This window comes from Cyprinodon variegatus, unplaced genomic scaffold (genome assembly GCF_000732505.1).
Source record: "Cyprinodon variegatus isolate N-32 unplaced genomic scaffold, C_variegatus-1.0 Scaffold674, whole genome shotgun sequence".
Lineage (NCBI taxonomy): Eukaryota > Metazoa > Chordata > Actinopteri > Cyprinodontiformes > Cyprinodontidae > Cyprinodon > Cyprinodon variegatus.
Window position 1 is genome coordinate 105,509 of NW_015151127.1, and position 24,954 is coordinate 130,462.

The following is a 24,954-nucleotide window of genomic DNA, read 5'->3' on the forward strand; positions in this document are numbered from 1 at the left end:
TATATATAGATAATGTTTTGAATTAGAAGACTTATATGCAAATTTCTTTTTTTTCTCTTAGTGCAGGTCCACAGATCTCTACCTGTTATCCTGGTTTATTTCTTGTCTTCCATGCTGTCACATTAGGAGTCACTGTTTGAGGTGTACCTAAAAAATGAAAACAACTGTTGCAGAAGCTAATAAAACCAAGACAATGTCCTGTTTTTGTGCCCAGGCTGTGTGAAGTAATAGTAACATTAGTGCATCTAAACTTTTAGAAGTGAAAAATTTGTAAAACTAAACTCTAAACTGAAACAAGAAACATTTTGTCTGTTTTTAAAGTGAAAGAGTAAAAAGAAAGGGTTGCTCTAGAAATAGACAGGTTTTGTCACAAAAGATACCCAATGAACATAAAATCTGCACAATCCATTTAGGTATGTTGAGCAATGACTGCATCTACAGAATCCAAGTGAGGTAAATCATACAAAATATAACTTTGCAAGCTCCAGTTTAATCCCAGGGTAGTCTGAAAACAATGGCTCCAACATTAACATGGAGACAAAATCTCCCAGATTTATATAAATAAGAAAATCCGCTGCAGGAAGCAGCTGGAGACCTCCCTCATCACCAGGATGGAGTAGATCCAAACTCACTGACAAACACACTGAGCTCCATTTTGAAAACTTCGCAGTTTAAGATGTTTCTCCCTGCCAACATATCCATCAGGATGACCTTTACTCTTTAGACTGAAATAGCCTTTCAATAATAAATATCTCTTGCTATTAAGGTTCTAAAAGAATCTCCTTATTATGTGAAAATGTCTTTGCTGACTAACTTCCTGTTTATGCCCCCCCCCAAAAAAAATTATCAAGATTTAAAATGAAGTTTATCTTTCAAACACAGGAAGTCTTGTGACGCGTGTTGTTCTTTCTAAACAGCAACATTCAGAAATAACACATTGACACCATTAGCAAGATGGATTCAGTTCATCCATCCTGCTAATCCCCATAAAACATCCTCTGTGATCTACATCTTTTCCAAGCACAGGATATTTACTCTTTACCCTTTAATCTAAATCCCAAATAGTAATCCTCTATAACGGATATGAGATATAAAAGCATTGTTTTTTCTTGTTGATGGCCTCTTGATAATTTTGATATTCTTGCTTTGTGCTTTTAAGACGATAAAACCAAATTAGATTTCAATATGATTTTCATTAAATATAAATAGGGATGCAACTACTTTCAGCACAGCCGACAAAGTTGACTTGTAAAATTGATCTCATCTTGTTCCCCCCCTTTTGCGTTTATCTATACAGAACTATATGACAGGAAATGCCATCTTATCTTTGACACTTCATAGGACTAAAAAGCTTCTTTTTTTTTTTTTCACGGTGCATATCTAATTGATTCAAAATTTAGAAAAGCATCTTGAAGCTGTCATTCCCATTAAAGGCTTTTGTACAAAGTATTAAATAAATTACAATAAGTGTGTTCAATACTTGTTCTATGTGTCATTTCACTTTATTTCACGTAACTTAATTTCTGGACATTTATGGTTTGATTGCTTTATATGTATATGGAATGCATGGATTGATCCCGGCATCTTGTAGAAATTTCATGTCCATAGCACCTCAAGAAATATATTTACTGAGAAAAATAGTGATGTGTTAAATACTTATTTTACCCACTGTACTGTCCCATTGAATAATATTTCTAAAACAGTCAACGTTGATAGTGTAATGCAGTTTGAGGATATGTGTAAGGAAGTCTGACTGATTGCCTTGAAGCATTGACTTTGTAATAACCCTTCGTCTTAAAAGCCATTTGTTGACTTTAGAAAATCACATGCTTTAAATATAAAGATCAAGAAGAAGCAGCTTCAATACATCATATAACTCAACATTTAATGTAAAACTTTGAGTGAGCAACTCATCTCTCAACTTTTTATTTGTGCCCATTTTAAATACTTGCTGTGTAATCCATTTTCATAACTCAAAACATTTAAGTTGAGTCCACGCATATTATGTTTTTGAAAAACGTGGAACCTGAAAGATCAGTTTTACCCCATTGGGCAGTAGGTGTGGTTGGATGGGAATAAAATAGAGTTTAGGCATTCTGAAGAGGAAGAACAATGACCTGCTGGTTCTTTGATTAATCAAATTTCCATCCAAATAGGATGTTCCCTACAAACATGCATTTTAAAGGCGGTTTCCCCAAAAGGAGCCTACTGTCACTAAGTTAAGTTTACTCACAATTTTTCAGTAGTGCAAACTTAATGTGAACTAGAGGCAAATGCTAAAATGTTTGAGGCAAGGCGTTTTCACGTTTCCTTTTAGTAAAGTACACTGAATGCATTTTACACTGTATGTGCAGCTTTCTGCTGTTCCCGGCTGGATATTGAAGGGACGAGAATCAAACGTATATAAATACACATTTCAATTTATAAAGAAAAGTAAGTGAAATACTCACAGTTGTCTGCTGTAGAGGCACAGTTAACAGCAATAGTATGGATGGTACCGGTAATCTAAAACTCACGGATTGCAGCTACTCAATGGCAGCAATAGCTGCAATTAGCTGCTTCAATTAAAATAATGTTATAATCTAAGCATTGGTGGATCAGTAGTTTTTTCAAGGTAAAGCTAAAGAAAAGAGGAATACACAGAGTTAATACTACATGTAGGAATAGATCAGTTGACGCCTCCCTCCAGGAAGGAGATGCTTTTAAAATTATTTTCTGAAACACAGAGCTTGTGAATACTTTCTATAACAAGAAGCACCTCTCAGGCTTGCTTTCTGTGGAAATGAGCCTCATGAGCCTCTAAAATTAATGGTAGCTATAATTTTGAATAATAAATGAACAGAGGGTAAAAAGAGAAACAAGCAGAGTGAAGAATCTTGGTCATACTGTATTGAATGATAAAGGTAGAACATTGCATTGCTCTCTTCATTGCCTAAAACTTGAGGAAAACCTTTAAAAACTGTTTGATTCCTTCTTCCGAACAACTTGTAAAAAAAGTTTGTTTTTCTCTTTTACTAATTGGAAACCAATTCTCTAGTTCTTATTAAAGGAATGATCATTTTATTAATTTCACATTCATAGGTCAGGTTATAACATAAATCAGTTTACAAACGTAAACACTTCTGAATGGCAATATTTGGCCTCCTGTTTCTCTCCTCCTTTCCTGTTTAACACCATGCCATCTTGTTTGTCAAATCAGCTCTAATTGTGAAAATGAAAAGAGAACAGAAAACAAATAATGAGTGGAAAATTTCACATCCATGTAATTTAAAGACACTTTACTTAATTTTCATACGTATTGATTATTGAAGCAGTTATAGTCATTAGCATTGCCGTTAAATCAAGTCATTGTTGATAGAGTCTAGTAGAAAAAAACGTTGCTGATGAGTTTTCTATGTAGGAGCAGTTAACCAGTTCCATCTGGCAAGTTCCCCATGGGGGAAGTGAGGCACCTTCCTTAGTTCCTTTATAAATCCCAGCTGTGGCTGTAGCTGTCCAACCGTCAGATGTTGAATGCCTTCATCATGATGCGAACACGGCTGTAAAAGTTTCCTGTAAATTTCTGTTTACGTGAGCATTGTTTTCTGTACCAATAAAACCAGCATAACCAAATTATTGTGTAAAAAAGCATGTTACCTTATATCCACCCATAAAGTTTTTATTTATTACAGGTGTTTTGGGAAATTCTTCATTTTCCTTTTGGTTTGTATTTTCTGTAAGAAAAAGAAGTTGCAAGTAGCATAAAAAAAAACAAAAGAAAAGAAGGACTATTTTACTGAGAATCAAACAGTATTTTTTTTTTTGTCTTATTTTTTATTTTACCACATGCATGACGGTGCAGTTGGTAAACATTTCCTGTGGCTGAAGTGATGAGCTTGTCTGTGTATTCAGGAGGAAATGTATGTTTGCTCATGGGAGGCATTGCAACACACAGTCCTTCAGAACGACAGACTGTCCTTCTGCAATTTAGACTTTGGATGATGTTTAGTGTCTCCTAAATAGAAATAGGTAAACATAAGCAAAAAGCAGGAAAACTGGGAGTTTTCATGGCCAGAGGTACTTATCTACATTTCCAAGTATGTAAAAACCAGTAGGATTGTTTTACACATTGACCAAGGAAATTGGCATCAATAGTTCAAGCTAATAGTAATGTTTAATAGTAGGCATTAAATTGTGGTTGTGGGTGCAGTTTTTAAAGATGTATTCAGATGCAAACTACAAAAGAAAAACTTGTGATACCTGCATCTCTATATATTTCTAAAATGCAAAGCAGCGATTCTGGGTTTTTAGACTTAAGCTAAGCAAAATTAGTTTTTACCCTTTCTTTTTCTCTTCTTTTTTTCTTTCCTTCCGTCCTTCCTCTATTTTTTCCATAAAGAAAATCCAAAACTAATTTTGACATCTCTACAGTGTTTTTGTACATGTTATATAGTAAGGTGGTACTTTTTATAGGGTTGACAATCACTCTTTCCTGCCTACATGTTGAGTCATGAGGTACTAAGGATTATTTTTTTCTAATCAAGTTGTTGCCGGAATTTGGACATACATCTGAGAAGCATCACTGCTTCCACTTCCAGGAATGGCTCATGCTGAATGAGAACAAGATAAAACTGCATGCATTTAGTATGACTAGTAGTGCTGTTTTTAAATTTCTCAGGAAAAGTTGGTTTTGGAAAGAATGAGGGTTAAAAATTATATATTTTTTTTCTTTTTTTTTCCATCTCATGTTTGCCTGACAGATCATTAAATGAAGAAATTATGTTTCTCTGACTCATGTTATAGTTTTACACTGACAATAAGAAATGTATTACGGGGGCATAGGAATGGGGTCTAAGGGAGGTTACTTTTAGTGATCACTGTACCATGATTAATTCATTTGAATTGAAATAAGTTTGATGATTTCAACAAGTTTTCTACTTTATTCATTTTCGGCAGCAAAACAATAAATTAATAAATAAAAATAGCCAGGTTTAAATAAAAGACACCACTTAGGGAAAAATTTGACTTTTTAAAATGTTAGCAACACATCTTTTCTTTGATTCACAGCAATCGTCTTCCATTTCCTGTGGGGGAAACTAATCACAACCTATTCTGCATCAACTCAAGCTGCACACAAATTAAATTTTAACTTGTGTGAGCTTGAGAAATAGAAAAAAAAAAAGAAGAAAACTTGGTTTATAGGCGGCAGTGATGATTGTCACAAGTCCTTGGCTGTGTCCTTGAAGGAAGCTATATCGTTGGAAAAAAAATACATTTCCTGCCACTGACGACAACAGCCTGACCTGAGGAGGTGCACCCTGGGGAATTTTAACAGGATGTGGTGCTTTGCTGTTAGAGCTGATTGAACGTTGTTCTAGATATGTGATTCGAGGGGGTTGGTGGGGGTCTTTGACATTGTAGGTTCAGAAATCTATATATGTTTGAAAAGATAAAGGAGATTTATTTTTCCTGAGTTAAATAATGTTTTTGTAGTGATACATTGAGTTTTAAGGTCAGCTTTTAGCAGGAGCAGTGACAAAATACTGTACCAGTAATTTACTATTTAAAGAAGACAATACTTCTAAGGGGAGTTGACGTTTTATATGGTTTTAGCATCTTACAGCCGTGATGACAGTGGTAAGCATTGATAGCATTAACATAACAGTAGTGTCCATATATATATTTATTCTATAAATTGTCTTTTTATAGAAATACTTAACAAGTTTATATAATAACTCTTTGAACTCAGTTTGGTCTTCCTGTTATCTAATTTAAGTCTAACCCTGTAATTAGTTAACTCAGTCACAATCTTTTCACAGTATTGTCCTAATGTTGGAGGTAACTTTGAATAAACGTTCTAAAAATGTATGGCGAATGATGCCTTATGATTAGCTTTTCTACCTTAAAAGTAATTATTTATCAGTAAGCAGGTTTTACTTTTAACCTTGTTTATACCTCACAAAAAGAGAAAAGTCAAACCAAACGACATCAATAAAATAGGAAGTTCATATTGAAGTGATGCCAAGTCAAGAACACACAATACATTTTTGACTACTTTTTCTACTGCCTTTTCTAGACTTATTGCATTACTGAGGGTAACAGCTCTATTTTCAGAAATTTACATATTTCTGATTTTTGTTGCAATGTGACAACATTAGATCCCATACACTCTTTGGCACATGCAGGTTGAGGTCTGCAAATCTAGATGAAGTAACTTTCAGTTGAATTTAGTGGCCTTTCATGTAATGTTATTGGTTTATTTTTACAGATTGTTGTAGATTTTTCTCAACACTGAATTATTGGTGTTGATAATCCTTACGGTTACACTACTGTTCTACTGAATGTGTACTCTGTCCAGGCACAGTGGGAATCTGTGACAAGCTTCACCTTTTTGTTTAACATTCGAATTTTACAGATGTGACCTATATCATTCTTTCCATATATTAATCTGTCTAAAATGAATCTCCTCAAAAATAATGTCGACATTGGGTTGGAATCTGATATTGGATCTCGTCTGTATTCTCCATTGAAATAGTGGAATAACTCTGCTCCCTATGCCTCTAGTTTGTCATTCTAAACTTCCTAACGTTTTTGATGACCCACCATCACTTATAGTTTAATTCTCCAAATGATACACATTAAGGTCAATATAAGATAAGCTTAGTATCTGCTTGACTAACAAATGTTGCACACATTGCTCTAAATACATTTCTAATTGTCTCCTTGTGTTGCTCTGTACTCCTATCACCCCTATCGCTGACAAGCTGGATCCTTTCATCACTTTACTATAAAAGCTTTTTCCATTTAGACACAGATTCCCCCCGCACTTAACTCTTCAATAAAATAGCTTCAACCTGTAAATCATCTAAACATCCTTTGTCCTTAAAAGGAGTTCTTTGAGTAAAGTCGGGGCTGATGCTGAACCCTTTTGAGGGAGTGGTTTGGCTGAGAGTAAAGCTCTTGTGTGTTTCAGCCAAGCATGTGGCATTTAAATTGAGCATCAGAGCATTTCAGAGCCTTACGTCACCCTCCCCACACCCACAGTGGTAGGGCTGCTCTGTGTGCAGGAAGTGGGGAGTTTGGTGAGTTGCCATTGTGTTGATCCTATTAATATGTGACATGCAGAGATTATATTTTACATAAAAGTTTGGAAAATTTAAAAAAGAGAATTGAAAACCTAAAAATGTTTATTAGTTTAAAATATTTCTATCAAAGCCCTTAACATGAAGTAAATATGAGATGTCAACAATAATCTCACATTCATACCTGTATAATAATCCAGGTGTATTAGTCCACTAATTAATTAAGGGGTGGGAAATAGTTCATACTAAAGTCAAGGATTTTTCTGATTGTCACTCGTTATTAGTTTCTCCTATGGAGAAGTTGAATTCAGCAATTTTCCTATTTTTATATTCTTTCTCTGGATCCAGTTTAAGGTTTTATTGGACACATGTCTGCTACCGTCATCTTGAAATAACTTAAAGCATCTTTTACACCCCAAATTCTTCTTCTTCTTCTTCAAAAAAAAAAATGTGAATATACCTCCACCCCCTTTGTTTAGATTAATGCTTTGCACACTCTTTGCCATTTTTGCAGTGAGCCTTATAGGAAAGGTAACTAAAAAGGATTTCCAACAGTTTTAAAGGTGTATCCTGTACATGATACAGACTTTTTAAGGCCACTGCTGATAATTATTGTTTTTGAATCAGTCTAACAGATTACCAATACTGCCAATTTTTGCGGAGGGCGATTTCTGAAGCTAATATTCATTTTTCATTGTCCGTTGACCTGGTAAAATGAACCAACTGTAACAAATATTACACTAGTCCCAATTTAAATAAAAAATACAGATTTCTAAACAAATCAAGCAAAATATTAATAATTAAGAGCAAACAGAGGGAGCAGCAATCAATGTACTTTACTTTGATTTCAAGGCATGGCTGCTGCATGCATTAGTGAATAAGAGGGGGCATGCATGTATTTGGCTGCTGCAGATACAAAAAGAAAAACAACAAAAAAAAAAACGCTAATGTGGACCCAAAATATGGGCAGGCTGTCTAACTTTATTTCGCAAAGGTAAAAATGTCAGATGTGTGGAGTGCCTGACCCATAGCTGCTGTATTATTAGATTCTCTTTAAGATTAAAGATATCTGCATTTTTTCAGAGTTACCATGGGCTTCTTGGTTGCTTATTATGCTCTGTTGAAAAAAAGGATAAAATGAGACTGTAAACAGAAAGTATATTGGCAGACAAGTGAATGACTGAGTGTTACTTAAATGTTGTTATAGTTTAAAACATGTAGAAACGCAGCACTATGTTCATCCAATGAATTAACACCACTTCTATTTTCAGGCAAGTAGTGTGAAGTGTATCATAAAAGAACAAAACTGCTGGAGCATGCAGATTTTCTTAATGCTGTTGCAGAGAAAAATGCAGCTTAAATGAAAGCCTGCTGTTTCTCCCTGAACTTAGTTGAATGAAGTCCTCTGTGTTGAAGTGCTGCAAGAAACTTCAGTTAAATGCATTGAGAAATGTGACAAAACATGGAATGTTTACTTAATTTATTTCAGGGTTCAGATACAAAATTAATCTGTAAATTGTTTTCATATTAAAAAGCAGCTAACAATTAAGACAATGATAAATAAACAATGAATGATGTATTGACACTCCCAGTGGAGCATGTGTTTTAGAAGCATTCAACACAGTAAATGCCTGTTAACCCTTGAATAGCCCTGCTCTTGCTGAACCTCACCGGCCTGTGAGGAGCAGTTGTTGGGGTTCCTTTCATAAAGTCATTTGTAACTGCCAGAAAACACTGGCCAGTTTCTCCGTCTCGGCTGCAGCTCAGGAACTCCTCTGTTCCATAAACGCAGGATCAGGAGGGGGGGAAATTACCCTAGCAGAGGTGTAATTCTGGGCGGGGTAATTGGCAACACCGATCAAGGGATATTAAAAGCTCAGGACAAAAGTTACCAAACAGACCCGGTACTTTAAATGCACATGGTTAATCCTGAGAGAGCTCCAGTTTACTTGTAGTATTGCTTCCTGTTTGAAACATGAAAATAAATTATAATGTTTATATTCATTGATTATCTGTCAAATTCTGATTACATCTGTTTATCGGGTATAAAAATATTAGATTGTCTGTTCTATTATTAGCCATTTTGTCCACTGTGTCCCCTGTGGCATCTATGAGATAAGCAGGGGGACTGAAGTGGTCTTCTCCCCGGAGGTCAGTTCAGTCAGAGGACAAAGGACAAGGGCCACTTCAAGCATCCTGTTTTAATCACCGCTGAGGTTGAAGGCGTTGCCAGCGTTTAACACAGTGTACCACCACTAAATAACTGTGTCATGTTACCGAGAGATTTAGCCGACATACGGCTGGAACAGCAGCGCTTCTGTGCTTTCAAATGAGGCGTGAAGTTGTGACAGATGGACCGTGAACGTCTCATGTCTCAATCAGTCCTTCATCCTAGAATTGTTTGTGGATTCCGTTCTCAAGTAATATGATTTTTGTGTTTTTCTAATAATAATAGTACCTAACAATGGCAACCTGGGACTAATTACTTTATTTAAGTGTAAAACTCAAAGTACCACTTTGCAAAGTAACTATTAGTTACAGACTTAAAAACTTTCATATCTGTTGTAAATAACTTAGAGCCATGAAAAGAAACTCCAAGGATAAGATAGTCAGAGTTATAACAAGCTTATAGACTTAGAGACTTAAACTTAATTGTCATCTTGCATACACAAGATTTTTGCAAGAGATGAAATTTTGATGCACACAGCTTTCATCAGTGAATGAGCAGCTTGCAACAGTGAAATGAACATTACCATTTATAAAGTGCAGCAGTGTTTAGAATGTAGACTGTGTAGGAGAAAAGAAAAAACAGTTAGTCATTGGTGCAAAGGGAATTGATGTGGAAAGGTTTAGTGTAGTGCAAAATAAAAAAAAATAAATATGGTGCAAAATGCAGTAGAACATTCAGTTGTGTTCTACTTAAATGGATTATGAAAAAAATATGCTTTTTTAGAGATTAGAGTTTCAACAGTTCAGCAGTCAGACATGGCAACGGGGAAAAAGCTGTTGCAGAACCTGCTGGCCCTGCAGCGGATGCTGCAAAGCCTCTTCCCAGAGGGCAGCAGAGAGAAAGGTCCATGGTGGGGTTGTGAGGGGTCGCTGATGATATTATTGCACCGGACATGCAGCACTGGAATGAAATGTCTTTAATGGGTGAAAGAGGAGCCCCGATGAACCCGTCTGCCGTCCTCACAGCAGGGAGGTATTGCATTTTCAATATCTATGACATATATTACAGTCAAAAAGGACAGCTTAGGTCCAAAGCTTGGTAAAATATAATATTTTAATTTAAATTATTTAAATTATCCCCTGCAATCACTCTGGTTGGACAAATTCCAGCAGTTTCTCATGAGATGTTGTTGGTGTAAACCTACCTGGGCTGGTCTTTAATATCTTTTTTTAAACAGGTTTTGGATTGCTGAAGTCAAACCATTTGAAGAGTAAAAACTAATAGCTATGCAGTAATCAAGGCTGTGTCCTTATCTGCTTTTGGCACCATTTCCCAAATGAACTTCAAATAATCAGAATTTTGTCTGTTCATGTCCTGCGCTAACATTGGCTCCTTCCTGTCATAACGCTCCCAGTGTTGATGGACTGGGTGTGTTTGACACCAGTAATGTGCCCATGTGCTTAAAGCCCAGACTGACCCTGTACCTAACAGAGGGCAGAGGATGGGTGGGTGGTCAGTGTGATCCACTGTGATAAAGGACAAAAAAAAAAGAGTAGGTGATAAAGAACGGCTGGCTTTGATGGCAAGAGGAAGACAAAAGGAAGAGCTTTTTATTGACATTGAGGGCTTGGTTCTGTGTTGCTGGACATCGGTGAGGCTCAGAGACACAGGTTAGGGTTAGTGTTTTCCCTGCAACTTTTAGATAGCCATTTCAAAGCACTGTCTATCTAACTCCTTTCAAAGAGCGGAGTGTTGATTTGATAGAAGCAGCAGAATAAAATCCCTTATCACCATCAGCTTTTCCCACGTGTGTCTTCCAGCTCTGTCATCTATTGAAGATTAAAGATCTGATCATATTAAGCTGCCTGCTTTCATTCTGTCTGCATTATTTCCAAACTCAGCGCCAAATCAAACAATCATTGTTGAGGTCTCAGTCGGAGCAGCCAAAGTTAAGCGATATCTCCCAGAGGCAGTGCCAGCAGGTTTAAAAAAAGATCAACTTTGCTTGGAACTCGCAGAGGTTCTGCTTTTATTACATTCAAAAAGTAAAACGCTAAAAAATGCAAATAAAAAAAAAGGGGGGCCACTGTTGAGAAAGAAGTGTCACTCATCCGTTTAAACAGTTTCACATGATCCGCGTTGAGCCTCGTGAGATATTATCACATCATATCCAGACTGTGTGATCTTCTAAAAATCTGCTGTGTTCAGTTTTTGCACCACATGTTAATTGGAAAAATACATTAAATTACTTTAATCACCAAGATGACTGTTACTTCTCTGAGGTTAAATGCAGCTTTTGCAGTTTTTCTGTCTGTTTTGTCCATACTGGGACAGATTCTTTGCAATCATCTTGTTGTTTGTGTTCTCTGCAGAAAGAAGTGAAGGATGTATTCACAGCTATTACATTCGAGGTGGCGTACAGCCTGGGGAAACATGTGATGACGGGACACCAGCAGCGGGAGCTGCCTGCGCTGACCCCTGTGCTGAGATGGAGGAAAGGAAACAAGATTGCTGTCAAGAATGAGGTACAACAGTTTAGCATAACTGACAGCAAGGATCATATAGTGTGAAAGATAAGTTTAAAGGTATTGGTCACACAGATGGTACGATTAAGGTAAATTATTATGTCTCATACTCACGGTTTATCAGTAAGATGAGCCGTCAGTTTGCTTAATCTTCACAATTATTGGTGCGCCTGGTAAAAATGTTAAAAAAAAAAAAAAAAAACAGGAATATGTTTTTTTATTGCTGTAGAATATTCCCCAAGTTAAAATAATCTCCAAAGTCCAAACTTTATTTGTGTTTTAAGGACCTAAGCTAAGAAATAACTGTTTTACTAAAACCCAGAGTAGCTGTTTTTTTTTTCTCAAATCAATTTTTAAATGTACACTTCCAAATGTTTTTCAAAATATATTAAAATTTATATTAGTGATCCATGACGTTGAGGATCTGTGATGTTTTGGGCCAGTTCCACTCCCATGAGCCTTGAGAATCTTTTGCATTTCCTTATTAACTCTTTGAAATACAAAGGCATACTAAAAACGAATATTATGACTTCTAAAATAACTACTAATGGCTCATAACTTAGCCCATTCAACAGGATTAAAACCATATGTCTAAATCTAAAGAGAAATGATTCACCCTATAAAAGCTTCCCTTTTCCATCTCACTCTACAAATATATTGAAATCATGTGGGGTGAGATGAAGAGAAAAAAATCATAAGAGAGAAACCAGGACTCTAGATGATCTAGAAGTTAGGTTGAGACAAATGATCATGATGCCTTTCTGTATTATGTAGAAGAAGTGTCTTACTGGAGGGGTGGGCTGTAGAAATCAACCACAGGGGGGATCCCAATAAGAAGGGAACCACCTTTATCATTTGTCAGTGGAGGATTTTTCCCACTGCATGATTTTTTCAAATTAAGGGCCTCTATTTCTAGAATGAGATTCTGCTATAAGAGCCATTTATTTTCAAGCTTTTTGCACAATGACCAGGGGGCGCCGATAAGCGTGGAAGATGCTGCACCTTTAAGAGAACTCTTTTCTCCTCTGACTACTACTCTTTTCTAATTCTTTTTAAAAGAATGTATTTTCAGGCATTTTGTTTTGCTTGTTTTTAATCTGGCCATCATAAGTTTTGTTTGCTTGTTGTTTTGTTCTACTGCTCAAGTCTTTGAAGACCTCCAAATAAATATCATTCATTCTCTCACCCCCTGGACTCAGCAGTAGCTTCACTGCAGTTATTCTTCCCTGTAGGCATGTGGTGAATAAGTCAACCACAGTTTAGAATTATGATTTTTTTTTTTACTTATCATTGTTTTTCTTCAAGGTTTTTATCTAAGTTGCATCTTGAATGACCGATTTATTTTCTTTCAAATCATCCCTAAGCTTTCCCAAATCTGCTGCTCCACTGTTTACTGTTTTGGGGTCGTTTTTTTTTTTTTTTTGCAATAAAATGATAAAAGATTTACCCTTTAAGTATATTCTTATTCCATTTATCAGAAATAAACTCAACAAAAGGAAACTAAACCTCTTGGTTTTATTTTCCTCTTGTGATTTAACCTCATAGCACTTACCCAGCTGGGACTAAACCAAACCAAGGAAACAGATTAGCTTTCTTGGAATATAATCTTTTGAATGGCTCCAACAACAGCACAACACTGCCCCCTGCCTGAGCACTGAGTCTTGTGTATTGTGTATGAACAGCGTGAGGTCATTTAAACTTTGCACTTTGCATTTCCTCTTCAGACCTGGTTTGAGAAGAACTGCCTTTCAGATGACTGTGCTGCAGACCTGAGGCTTCATGGGAGGCTCCTGCTGTCCGGGTAAAAAAGTCTCTACATTATAGTTGAGCTTCACTCTGTGGGTCTCCTTTTTCAGTTCAGAGACACCAAACTGATGTAATAAGCCTTGTGGGTGTGGGCAGGGGAACCATGACGCATGCCTGGAAAATATCCATATGTTTTCCGTAGACAGGGAGGTTCCTTTTTTAGATTTTTGAATCTTTCTGTGTTTCATGAAAAACCTGTTTCTATTTGTCCTGTTATTCTAAAGTTTTTACACACAATTCATATGGTCTTGACTTATAATAGAGGAAAAAATCCTCCTTTTAAATATATCCCATACCTTTAAAGTCAAAATCAGCAACATACAGTAAAACAATAACCAGCTAGAATGATTGACATAAATACAGGATAACCAATAAAATCCAAAACAACCTGCCTAACTAGAGCTAACTGCATTTACTCTAACTCTGTTAAATGCTTCTTGATGATTGATTATTTTCTGTGCTGTTTTCTTTAAAATCCATAACAGGCTTTATAACAGACCACATTTGGCTCTTGGCGCAGTCCGAAACGTCTCCTTAAACGTGACTATCTCCAACGCTGGAGATGATGCCTACGACACCAACATCTACTTCAACTTCTCCAGGGAAGTTTACTACATTAACTTCTGGCAGAAGGTCAGTAGCACTTTGAGTATTTTACTGTTTATTTAGCATGTATGTTCAGTAAGCATCAATTTGTTGTATGGTGCCTTGCAAATGTATTCAAGTCTATTATATGTATTTCATAAAAAGTAGTGCATAAATGTGAAGTGGGAAAAAATTGGTTTTCTATGGGTTTTGTTTTTGGATTGTGGATTGCCTCTGTATTACAGTAAGCCACACAGGTTCAATACTTAGTAGGATTTCTGCTGTAATACCAGCAGGCAAAGCACTTCTTTACCAGCTTTGCAAATCTTGAGTACAGATATGTTTGCCTTTTCTTCCTTGCCAGATTGTATAGACCGTCTGTCTTTAGATCCTGAAATTAAAAAAGATCTGGACTTAGATTTGGTCATTCTAACACATGCATATAACATTTCATTTTAGTGCTGGCTTTATATTTAGATCCATGTTTCTGTTCAAAAATGAAACTTTGCCTCAGTCTCAAATCTACTGCACCTTCCAGAGGTTTTCATGCTGTGTGTTGCTCTATATTTTTATCCTTCCATCTTACTGTCCATTGTTATCAGCAAAAGGACCTTCTGCTGACCAAACGCCCATAGCATAATACTGCCGCCACCTGTATTCAGTAGCTGTAACCGAAACAAGAGCTTACCAAATGCTCCTTTTTTACTGAATGTATAATAACTGGCACTAAGGGAATGCACATGCTATCTTGGTAAAACAAAGGGTTTGTTACATATTTGCAAAAAGAAACCACCAATGGTATCAAAATATGAAATGTATAAAGCATAGGTATAACCGAGAGGAAGATTAGCATGAAGTTGAATACAGAGGTAAATTAAACAAGAACTCCAGTTAAGAAAACAGCGATCCTCTAGTCTATAACCACAGCTCCACCATATTTACATCATCAGTAACCGTTCAGATTCAATATGCATCTAATCATCAGATGAAATGGCGCATAAAGCATGAAAATAATATATCACACTCACCAGAGAGTCTGATTATTCATAAACAAAATCCATCCTTCTGTCTTTGTGCAGGAAGACTATTTTTAGGCTCCAGTGGCCTTTATTTTGTTATTTTTGAAAGTATGTAGACAGGAAAGTGGGTTATCAAGAGAGGGGAGTGACATTCTGCAAAGGTCAGCAGGCCCTGCGACAGCCGGTACATGGGTTGTGCACTCTAACTCCACTCCATCTTAGTATCTCCACTTAGTATCAGACATTTAGGCCAGGAAAACTTTTAAAAATCAAAAATTGCAGATTGTTGCATGCTTTAACTTGGCTGTAAACATTTTGGTCAAACAGACCAATCAGAGGACAGAAAATGCTGACATGGGGTGGGCCCGCTAGCTGGTCCTGTTGAGCAATTCTGAAATCTGATTGATTGATATTCCTCACTAATACTGGTAACATCAGCCAGCACTGCTGATTCTGAAGGCCCTGGTCAGATCTGTAATTGAAGCAGCATAGCCAAGAGAAATGGTACAGAAGTAAGAGAAAGGATTGTTTGGAATAAATGAATACAGTTGGATAGAAGAAAATGAAAGTTTAGGTTATGACTGTAGGTTAGTGTTTCTTATTGATTTTAGTCCAGCAGTGAAGGCTTTGAAGGTCCTGACAGCCAAAATTGGATAACTCAGAGAAATTACATTTACAAAGCACTTTCTTCCATCTTTGTCTTGTGAACATTTTATTGAGTTTTCTCATTAATACTGGACTTGATGGGTTATCATATTAAAGGAGGCTACCTGCAGTTAACTTAGATTTTTATTGTTAAAAAAAGAAAGAAGTACACATTATTTTATTTAACTTCACAGTTTTGCAGAGTTGTTACTTGCATTAATTCCCAAGGGAAACAAACGAGCTATGCATTATTTTAAATGCAGCATCTCTGCAAAGCTAATGTGAGATTAGAGGAGTGCATTCTGAATAATGAGGCCCAATAAGGTGATGTTATTTTGTGAGGACCTAGGATCTAATTCCCCAGAGCTGCGTTGGTAGACATGAAGATGAAAGGACTAGAAGTAGGGCAGCCGCAGCAGGGCAGCAACAGCTGTCACATCTCAGAGGGCAGCCTCTTTAACCAACCTGCTATACACTTACCTCTGTTACTCATTCATCACAGATGTCTCAAGTCAACATTACATGAGTTACACTCGTGAGAACATTGCAGAACAGATCTAACCTATGTTCCCACAAGTTACCACCTTATTTATGTCTAAAAATGTGTTTAAAGAGCTTTTTCTTGGGTAGAATTGCACACGGGTGATTGAAAATGTTGTTTTTATACTTTAACCTCTAATAGTTTAAGCATACTGACTGTTTAAGATATATCTGCCCACGTCCACCCAACAGTAGCTGAGTCGATGGATTTAACAGTATCCACCTCTGCCTTTGCATGCATCTGTGTGCTCACTCATAGCAAACACACGCCAGGATCCACTCACAACCCAGAGATAGGGCAGGTCAGATGGCACGCTTTGTCTGCCTCCATCAGGAAGGCTTTTCCTTTTTAATAATGGACCCCGTGTTTATCCTTCAGCTGTTTTTTTACTGCTGCAATGGACACCATCGCCTCCACAAACCACACAGCCTGAGGTGGAGTTTTAAAACTCCAACAAAGGTGAAATTGAATTTAAATAGAATACACACTGCAGGGAAATATTAAAAAAAAACAGTAAGTGTGTTTCAGTTTCACAGCAGATCTAATGAATCCATCTGACATTTGGAGTCAGTTTACTAGGCAGCCTCGGAGCCTCGTTTTGCTTTGGAAGATGATAAGTCAGGGTGGTCTGCTGCACAAAGGAAACAGGAAGTGAACAGTAGGAAGGGATTACAAAGAGGCCACACAGCAGATTTATTACTATATGCTCTAAGCAGTATAGTAATTACCACTTAACAAGTCTGAGGTGATGCTGTGACCCCCTCTTCCTGAGCCTTTTTCTCAACTCAGCAATGAACCAGTTAGACACGTGTCCCCCTTAAATTTACAGTATGGATCAGTTGAGGTAAATTTCTGATGTCCCTGAGAAATGGTTTGAGAAACAGCACAGTACCTCAACCTACTCATCTTGTTCCTTCAAATATGAGTTTATTTTTCTTTAGATCTTTTATGAATAATAGTTTATTTTTGTCCTTTTATAAAGAAGACCAGATGTTTTGTGCCACAAGGTTATCTTCCATATCCCTTTTCTTGATTGGCAGAGCCAAAACTGAAAAATCTAACTTCTCAATTGCATCAAAACCTAAACGCACCCAGGAAGCATTCAATATTCCTTCTGAGACTACTTCAAGAAGTGACAGGACTAGATGTTTTAGAAAAGCCACTGTATTTCCTTGTCTTTATTCCCACATTTGTCATAGCATCAGCATACATGGTGAGTTAGGAAATGGTAAGACAGCAGTGTCATTTTAGCACTGTTTTGACATTTTGAGCATAATGAGGCTGTGGTTAAACGTTTAGAGGTTTGGAAGGTGATTGAGGAAAGTGGAAGCCAAGGAATATTTAAATCATTGATTTTCTTGGCTAAATTATGTGATATTTTTCATAGTTAAGCCGATGAAAACATTAATCTGCATACCTACAACGAATAGTTTTAAGTGGGTGATGACTCTGGCTTGGACTGGGCCAACCTAAGCAAAGCCAAATGTCAAAATACTTTGATCAATGGAGACTTTAGAACACAGGCAAATCATGGAGATTCAGGCCTCCCCTGAATTGTCCTTCACACTTACATCCCCATTACTCTAAAAGATGCCCCATGCATACTCTGGAGCAGCGTAAACAGAGCTGGTAATGTTTAGTAGCCCTGCCTCTTCAGGGCAGTCCCAACCCTCAGTGAGAAAGAGCAGAAAAGGAAAGTAAAGAAGTGCTGAATAAACAGAGTTTGTCTGCTCTGTCACTGCCAAGTCACAGTGTGCCACTTGTCAACACAATCTGCTTTCTGTCAGGACTTTGCCAGGTGGATAATGGGTAAATAGGTTGACTTTCCTTATCTCAATCCTGCCCATCACCATGGGATCAGCACTGTTTCCACAGCAGCATGCAGGGTTACAGGAAATAGAGGAAATTCCATCATTGCCAGCTAGCCTTGGAGACCTCCAACCCTCCACCGGCCTCTGTCTGCACGGCTCACTGTGATCTCCGTAAAGGAGAGCGCTACTTATTAAAGATGACTCAATAAATTGTTTTTGGGTGGGTAGTGGGAATCTGCTGAACAGGGGGTAGCTGGATGATAAATCAACAGGAAGTCAACAAAGAATATCATCACCTCTTGCACCAACTTCTTACTGGATATTTCAAAAGTGCTGCCTCCCTTTTTTTCTTTTTTTACCCTCTGCAGTTGTGAGGCATCTCTGCTCCCAGAGAATGAGCTCAGCTGAAAGCCTCTCACTGAACTCTCACTAAAAGAATTCGTACTCCTCATGGGGTCAAGCCCTCACTGTTTATACAGCGCAGCCTGCAAAGCTCTATGTTGTTTAGACAAGCTTCCAAACACACAGTCTGGCCGTTGTCCAATTACCCACCCGCTAAGATGTGTGCCATCATAGCTTTGTACATTCTTTGTTTAAACCTGATTTAGAGCTCTACAAAAAAAACTCAAACCTATTCCCTTAGTTGAAAACACAAATTTCTCTGTTCATACTGTAAATATTTAGAGGAATTTGCGCCTGAGTGTTTTCTATTGAAAATTTTTTTTTTTTTTGTCTGCCTTTCAAAGCCGGCGTGATTTTTATCCCTGACCTTATGAGAACTGATTGCTTTTTGTTGTAGTCTGCCTCTTGTCTCCTGGTTCTTCCTTTTTCTTGTCATTCATCTCGATGCATGTCACCCTCGCTGTCTCCACTTTGTCTGCTCTCATCAACTCTCTGTCTGTCTTTCTCTTTGCAGGAAGATAAGGGTATTTCCTGTGGACTTGTCGATCTGGACTTCCTCAAATGCAGCGTGGGATTTCCCTTTATGAGAGCTCAAACAAAGGTAGTTGGATCTTCTTAATTAAGCATTAATGGCATTTTTTGTCGAGGAAGTCTGATTTGTTTTATAAAAGCTGCTCATTATTGTTCCGACTCTTCTCTTTACAGTACCATTTTGCAGTCATCTTTGACACAAGTCAGGTTTCAGGAGGAAATGACACATTGCAGTTCTTAGTTCAAGCAAAAAGGTATGACTAAACTAAACATAATTTCCAGCGTTAGTAAAAATTTCTAATTGAAGCCTTCTTTCTCTGAAATGCTTAACCACTTGGTTGATTATTACATTTTTTTTTACCTCATACACTTTTTCTCTGTGCCCTACATTACAGTCAGAAATATATTTCATTCAGGATTTTGAGTGATAGTGCAGATGTTGCAGAGTTGGAAAGATTGAAAAAAAGGAAGCATGTTTAGGCAAATAAACATTAGAAAAGATAATAATATGAAGGTGTTTGGCCAACTTTTGGTCCAATACCCTAAAATAAAATCCAATACTGAGTTCAAAAGTCACCTACATAGAAAATAAAGTCCAGCTGTATGTAATTTGACCTCTGTAAAAACACAGTTTTGTGAGGATAGCAGAGGTTTGTTAGATAATATTAGTAAAGAAATAACACAATGAAGAACAAGAAAAACACATGGCTGTCCTCCTAAAATGAAAAAGAGCATTAATCAAAGAGGCAGAGCTTTGTGGCAATGATTGAGTAGCCACACTGGGCTTAAGTGGTGGAATCTGCTGGCAGGACAGAAGGAAGTTGGAAGAAGTCCCATTTTTGTTTGTCTGAAGCTATTTAAAGGGGCTTAGTAAGCTTGTGGAAGCTCATTGCCTTTCAGTCAATGAGTCGATGCAATCAACTGGTTTTGCTGAGATAGAAAACTTTGAATCAATTTGATCTGGTGAATTGTAAAGTGCCTGGAGATGACATGTGTTGTGAATTGGCGCTATAGAAATAAACTGAATTGAATTGAATCGAACTGAATATCACACAGCATGCATGGAAGCATATAGTGGTGGCAGCATGATGGTGTGGGGAAGAGTTGATGCTAAGATAACATATGAATTTGAAGAAAACCTTTTAATATCCGCAAAAGCTTTGAGGCTGGGGTTGAGGTTAACCATCTAGCTCAGTGATTCTCAATCCTGGTCTTCAAGAACCTATTCTCTGTATGTTATTACATAGACTCTTCCCCAGCCATCAAGTACTGCAGATGGCTGATTCATTTAACTGAGGTGTGTGGCAACAAGGAGACACTTAAAACACGTATGGCAGTGGTATTTGAGAGTACTTGAGGGACAGGACTGAGAACTGCAGTTGATGGATAAAAAAATCCCTCAGAATTAGGGCTGCATTATATTGCAATACCAAAATCAGTTGTGATATATGTCTATTATCTTTAGATGATACCTAATTTGTATATGAGAATGACCCATTCAGTTTCTTACAACTCAACTTCACTTGCTCTTCTGTATAACATAGTTTTAGACCGTAACTCTAAATCCAATTTATATGAATTTGGAATATTGTAGAAAGAACAAAAATCTAGAAATCTATATCCTTGGATCTGCAAAGCTGGCATAGAGATACACCAAATGACTTGCAACACAAGAGTATGAAAACGGTTTGGCTGGATATCTATGCACACTTAAACCCTGTAGTTTTTTTCAAAATAAAATACAAAACTGTGGTGTTTTCCTTCCACATTAGAATTATACCCTGCTTTATATTTATTAAGTCTTTCACATAAATAAAGCAGAAGCTCTTGGTATTCAAAAGTGTGAAAAGTCTGTGATTTAAGGAAACCTTTGCAACAGTTGAGACTCTGACTGCAATTTTTTTACTCTGCTTTTTTTTTAGTGCCAACCCTGAGCACAAACTTTCCGACAACAGCTTAGACCTGTCCATCCCTCTGATCCATGAGACCGACACCACCATTACTGGGTAAGGAACGACAGGATTAGCCATGATGCTACAGTTAGCAGTTTACAGATTTAAAGCTGTCTAACAGACATCTCAGTCACATGTGGTCTGGTCCTCCATCTGTTGCAGGAAGAGAGGGAGTGTTTTTCTCCCTGTGGAGGATATCAGCTCCAAAAGAATTGTCTTTGATTACTTTATCATAGCTCTACTTCACAGAGGAAGGAGAGAGATGTTAAACATCCCATATTTGTCAGAGCTTTAACATCTGATAAGGCTGCTGTGGTTAATGATGGAAGCATGAGACTAAATCTGGACTCATTTTTCAGTTGCTAAAGAAAATCCCTCTAAACACTGCAGAAAAAGGGGAGAGCAGGGATTTGTTTTAGTTCTTTAAATAGGCTTTATACATAGTCTGGAAACATCCAAGGTATCCAAATGTTTATTGAAGTATTTTCTTGAAAAAAATGTATAAAAAGAATCAAAAGTCAAGTCTGACCACCAAAAAAATATCTACCAAACCGAAGTATGAACTTTGCATGTGTGAATTGTTCATAAAACTTTTGTATGATGGATCACTGGTTGTGTTGCAGTGTGGTGACACCAGGCTCCTTTGTATATGGAAACTCCATAGATGCCTCCCGTTTCGTCCAGTTGGAAGACATGAAGTGCAACTTTCAGCTTCTCAATTTGACCTTCCAGGTACTTGAAGTGTAGAGAATGTATAGTTTCTATTTTAAAAATCCTCTCTTGTGCATAATCCTCTCACTTTATTTTCTTTATGTCTCTGTGCAATATGGTTCCAGGCCATAAACAAGGGGCCCAGTAGGCTGCCAGGCTCTACTGTGGACATCAGAATACCCAACCGACTTGTTGCTAAAGGACCAGACATGTTCCACGTGCTGGAAACCCAAGTGGGTACCAACATCTAATCATATTTTATATATTTTGTATGTGTGTATATATTTATGTATATTATTATTTTTATGTATTTACTTAGCCAACAGAAATTAATATTTTATGTTAATTTTTCCTTGAGAGAGTAACAGGTTTACCTTTTTCTTCCTTGACACATTTCTTTTAACTACGCACGGTGGGATCATGAGCTTGAAACCAAAATGTTGGTGGTGCTGCTGAGCCCACCTTTCCATTTTGTTTCACTATATTTTTCATTTAGATACAGTAACATAATCCTCCCACTGCGTTAAGGTGTTTGCCTAACCCTTGAATAGCTTCTTTAATATATAGCTAGATCATGGAGGAGCTCAAGCTGTTAATTGTATTTACTGTGCATGTGTAGACGGTGGTGGTATATCCCACCTCCTCATCTCCATCTGGAATCACTTTCATGGGATCAGCCAGCTTGAAAGGATCAGGGACCTGCAGAGTGGGCTACTGCTTCGTACCACCCCAAGTCAGGAACCATATCTTATAGGCTTAAACATTCCAGCTCCCAACTCACTGCACAGTCACACATTTATGTTTTATGGCCAATATCTTTACATATAATCTGTTGTTAGAGATGATTTAAAGTTCTATGAATGTTACTCCATTATTTTTGGTTTGTTTTATATAGTGGACAAGGGGTGCAGATACACCACAAATTCATAAATGCCCAACAAATACAAAGAGGACTGCAAAGTCAAAAATAACACATAACAAAAAAACACATTAACACACTAAATACATGCAATAAATGGCTGCAATCACGGAAAAAAGAAAGCAGCAAAGTGCAAACATGTTGCAAACACAGAAATTCTGGCAATCAAGCACACAAAACATATGCAAATGAAATATTCTGCAAATACATGAACAAGCTGCAAACACATAAATGATGCTAACACACAAAAGACATGCAAAGGGAATTTCTACAGTAACAAAAACAGCTGTGAGTTAAAAGGTACGGGAAGAAAGTGTAACACAATAGAATCGGTCCAGACCAGACCACTAGCGGGGAAAAATCATCAACTCACATGGGACCAGATCATGGATATTACTACAAGTTAATGTCCTTAGATCTTAACCAATAATCTCTCTAAACATCCCATTTATGTCTTTACTAAGGTTCTTGTCCCTTAATAAGTTGATAAACCTCTTTACTTAGTGGTCTGGAGCACTTCTGATACGCAAAGCTGATTTTGAGCTTTTTCTTAATGTGAAGTTGTTTTTGCTTCTTTCCATATTTTTCCTTGCAGTGTTTTTTGTTTTTGTGTGTGAGCATCATGTATGTATTTAATGAGGGTTTTGTGTTTTCAGTGCGTTTACCCTTTGCCGCTCTCTATTTTTTATGGTTGCAGTATGGCTCTTTTGCAGCATTCTTCCATTACATACATTTTGTGTGATAGTGTACTTATTGTTTGCAGTACTTTATGTATTTGCACTGCATTTGCACCGATCGATCTTCATTTTTCTTTATGCTCCTATAGCCCTAATTTTTAAATATTGGCTTAAGTCAGGGTCACAATTAAAGCAGAATATGAATCTATGCTTGAGCCCATGTCAGTACAGAGACACAGCCATGCTCAGAAATAGCAGGGTGAATAATAAGGAAGTCTGGGAGAGAATTTCACCTCCATAGCTTCAGATGAGTCACAGGAGAGTGTGGATGGGAAAAGGCTTCCTGGAGATTGTCCAGTAAAACATACTTCTAAATCACACCATATGGGATCTCTGTGTAGGAGGAGTGCCAGTTTATTGGATAGGAGAACTTCCTGTAAGCCCTTGAGACTCAATAAACAGTAGAATTTGTCCTTAATGATGACAGAGGTCCTGTGTTGTATTTTTTTGGATTCAATTCACATCCTAAACAATATACATGCATTGACTTAGCTGGGTCATTTAAGCATATAGTGCATCTGGGGTAGTGCTGTCGAAGATTTAAAGCATTTTTCCTTCTCAGCATATGAAAGGGTGTTTAAACACTTTACAAAAAAATTAGAAAAATGACTCAAGCACAGGATTCTGTAACCCGTCTTTTGCAGATTTAAATTGATATCCTTCAGCCAGCAGGCAGTTCTGGCTGAAGTAGAGGAAATCTCACCTCCTGATATTTATCTTCTTGCTTTGACATTTCAGCATCCTGCCCCTGTGTCTTAGAGTACTTCTGTTGTTCCAGGGTCTATTGGCATTTATTTAAATTTTCTTTAGTAATAACTGCACATAATGATCAAAAGTTAAACGGCACACTTAAATTTGCAAAATATTTGTACTTTTTTGTTTTACATTCATGTAAAAGATGATTGTAGAAGAAGAATGCTGTAAGACAGGAGTCTAAGATAGGAGTTTTTCTTGGATATTTGGACCTATGACTAGTTAAAATTTATTTCAACAATCGAACAATGAAAACTAAATCCTTCAAAAGCTATTTTTGGGAAAATTGGAGGCATAAAGTATTGTTACTTTTTTGGAATAAGTTAGTACACGGCATAAGTTAATTCCAGCCGCAGACTGTGAGAAGCTTAAAGAAATTTTAAAAAAGTCATTAAAACCTTGTCAAAGGATTTCCACCAGGGTCTTTCCCTGGTGATATGAGAGTGCATTCCTGCACAATCAGAAAGAGGTTGCACCAGTTAAACTGTCATGGTTGGTGTGCAAAAGGAAAACCTTTGCTCTCCAGAAGGCCAGACTACAGCTTGCCTGAGAGAAAATAAGCATAGACCAAAACACATGGGATTATTTTTCTTGGACTGATGAGTTTTTAGAGCCTTTTTTTAACCAACAGGCGAAAGAAAGATGTTGGTATAAACCAAGTATTTATGGGTTCTCTGCTGCAGCAGGTTGGGATCAGCTCAATATTTAATCCACCATGAATTCCAACATAAATCAAGTGGTGCAGTAAAAATGAACATATCTGTAAATAAAAAAGCCCCCGCAGAG

At 37.2% G+C, this 24,954-nt stretch overlaps 1 protein-coding gene across 1 annotated transcript in view; it reads left to right on the forward strand.

Annotated features, from left to right (window-relative positions):
• Positions 1-24,954, forward strand: part of itga9 (integrin subunit alpha 9) — a 70,973-nt gene that overhangs the window by 35,666 nt on the left and 10,353 nt on the right. The window contains exons 16-23 of the mRNA XM_015394160.1: positions 11,604-11,756; positions 13,481-13,557; positions 14,048-14,195; positions 19,080-19,166; positions 19,271-19,350; positions 21,019-21,102; positions 21,672-21,780; positions 21,885-21,992. Coding sequence (XP_015249646.1) covers positions 11,604-11,756; positions 13,481-13,557; positions 14,048-14,195; positions 19,080-19,166; positions 19,271-19,350; positions 21,019-21,102; positions 21,672-21,780; positions 21,885-21,992 — 846 coding nt within the window. The remainder of the gene's footprint in view (positions 1-11,603; positions 11,757-13,480; positions 13,558-14,047; positions 14,196-19,079; positions 19,167-19,270; positions 19,351-21,018; positions 21,103-21,671; positions 21,781-21,884; positions 21,993-24,954) is intronic.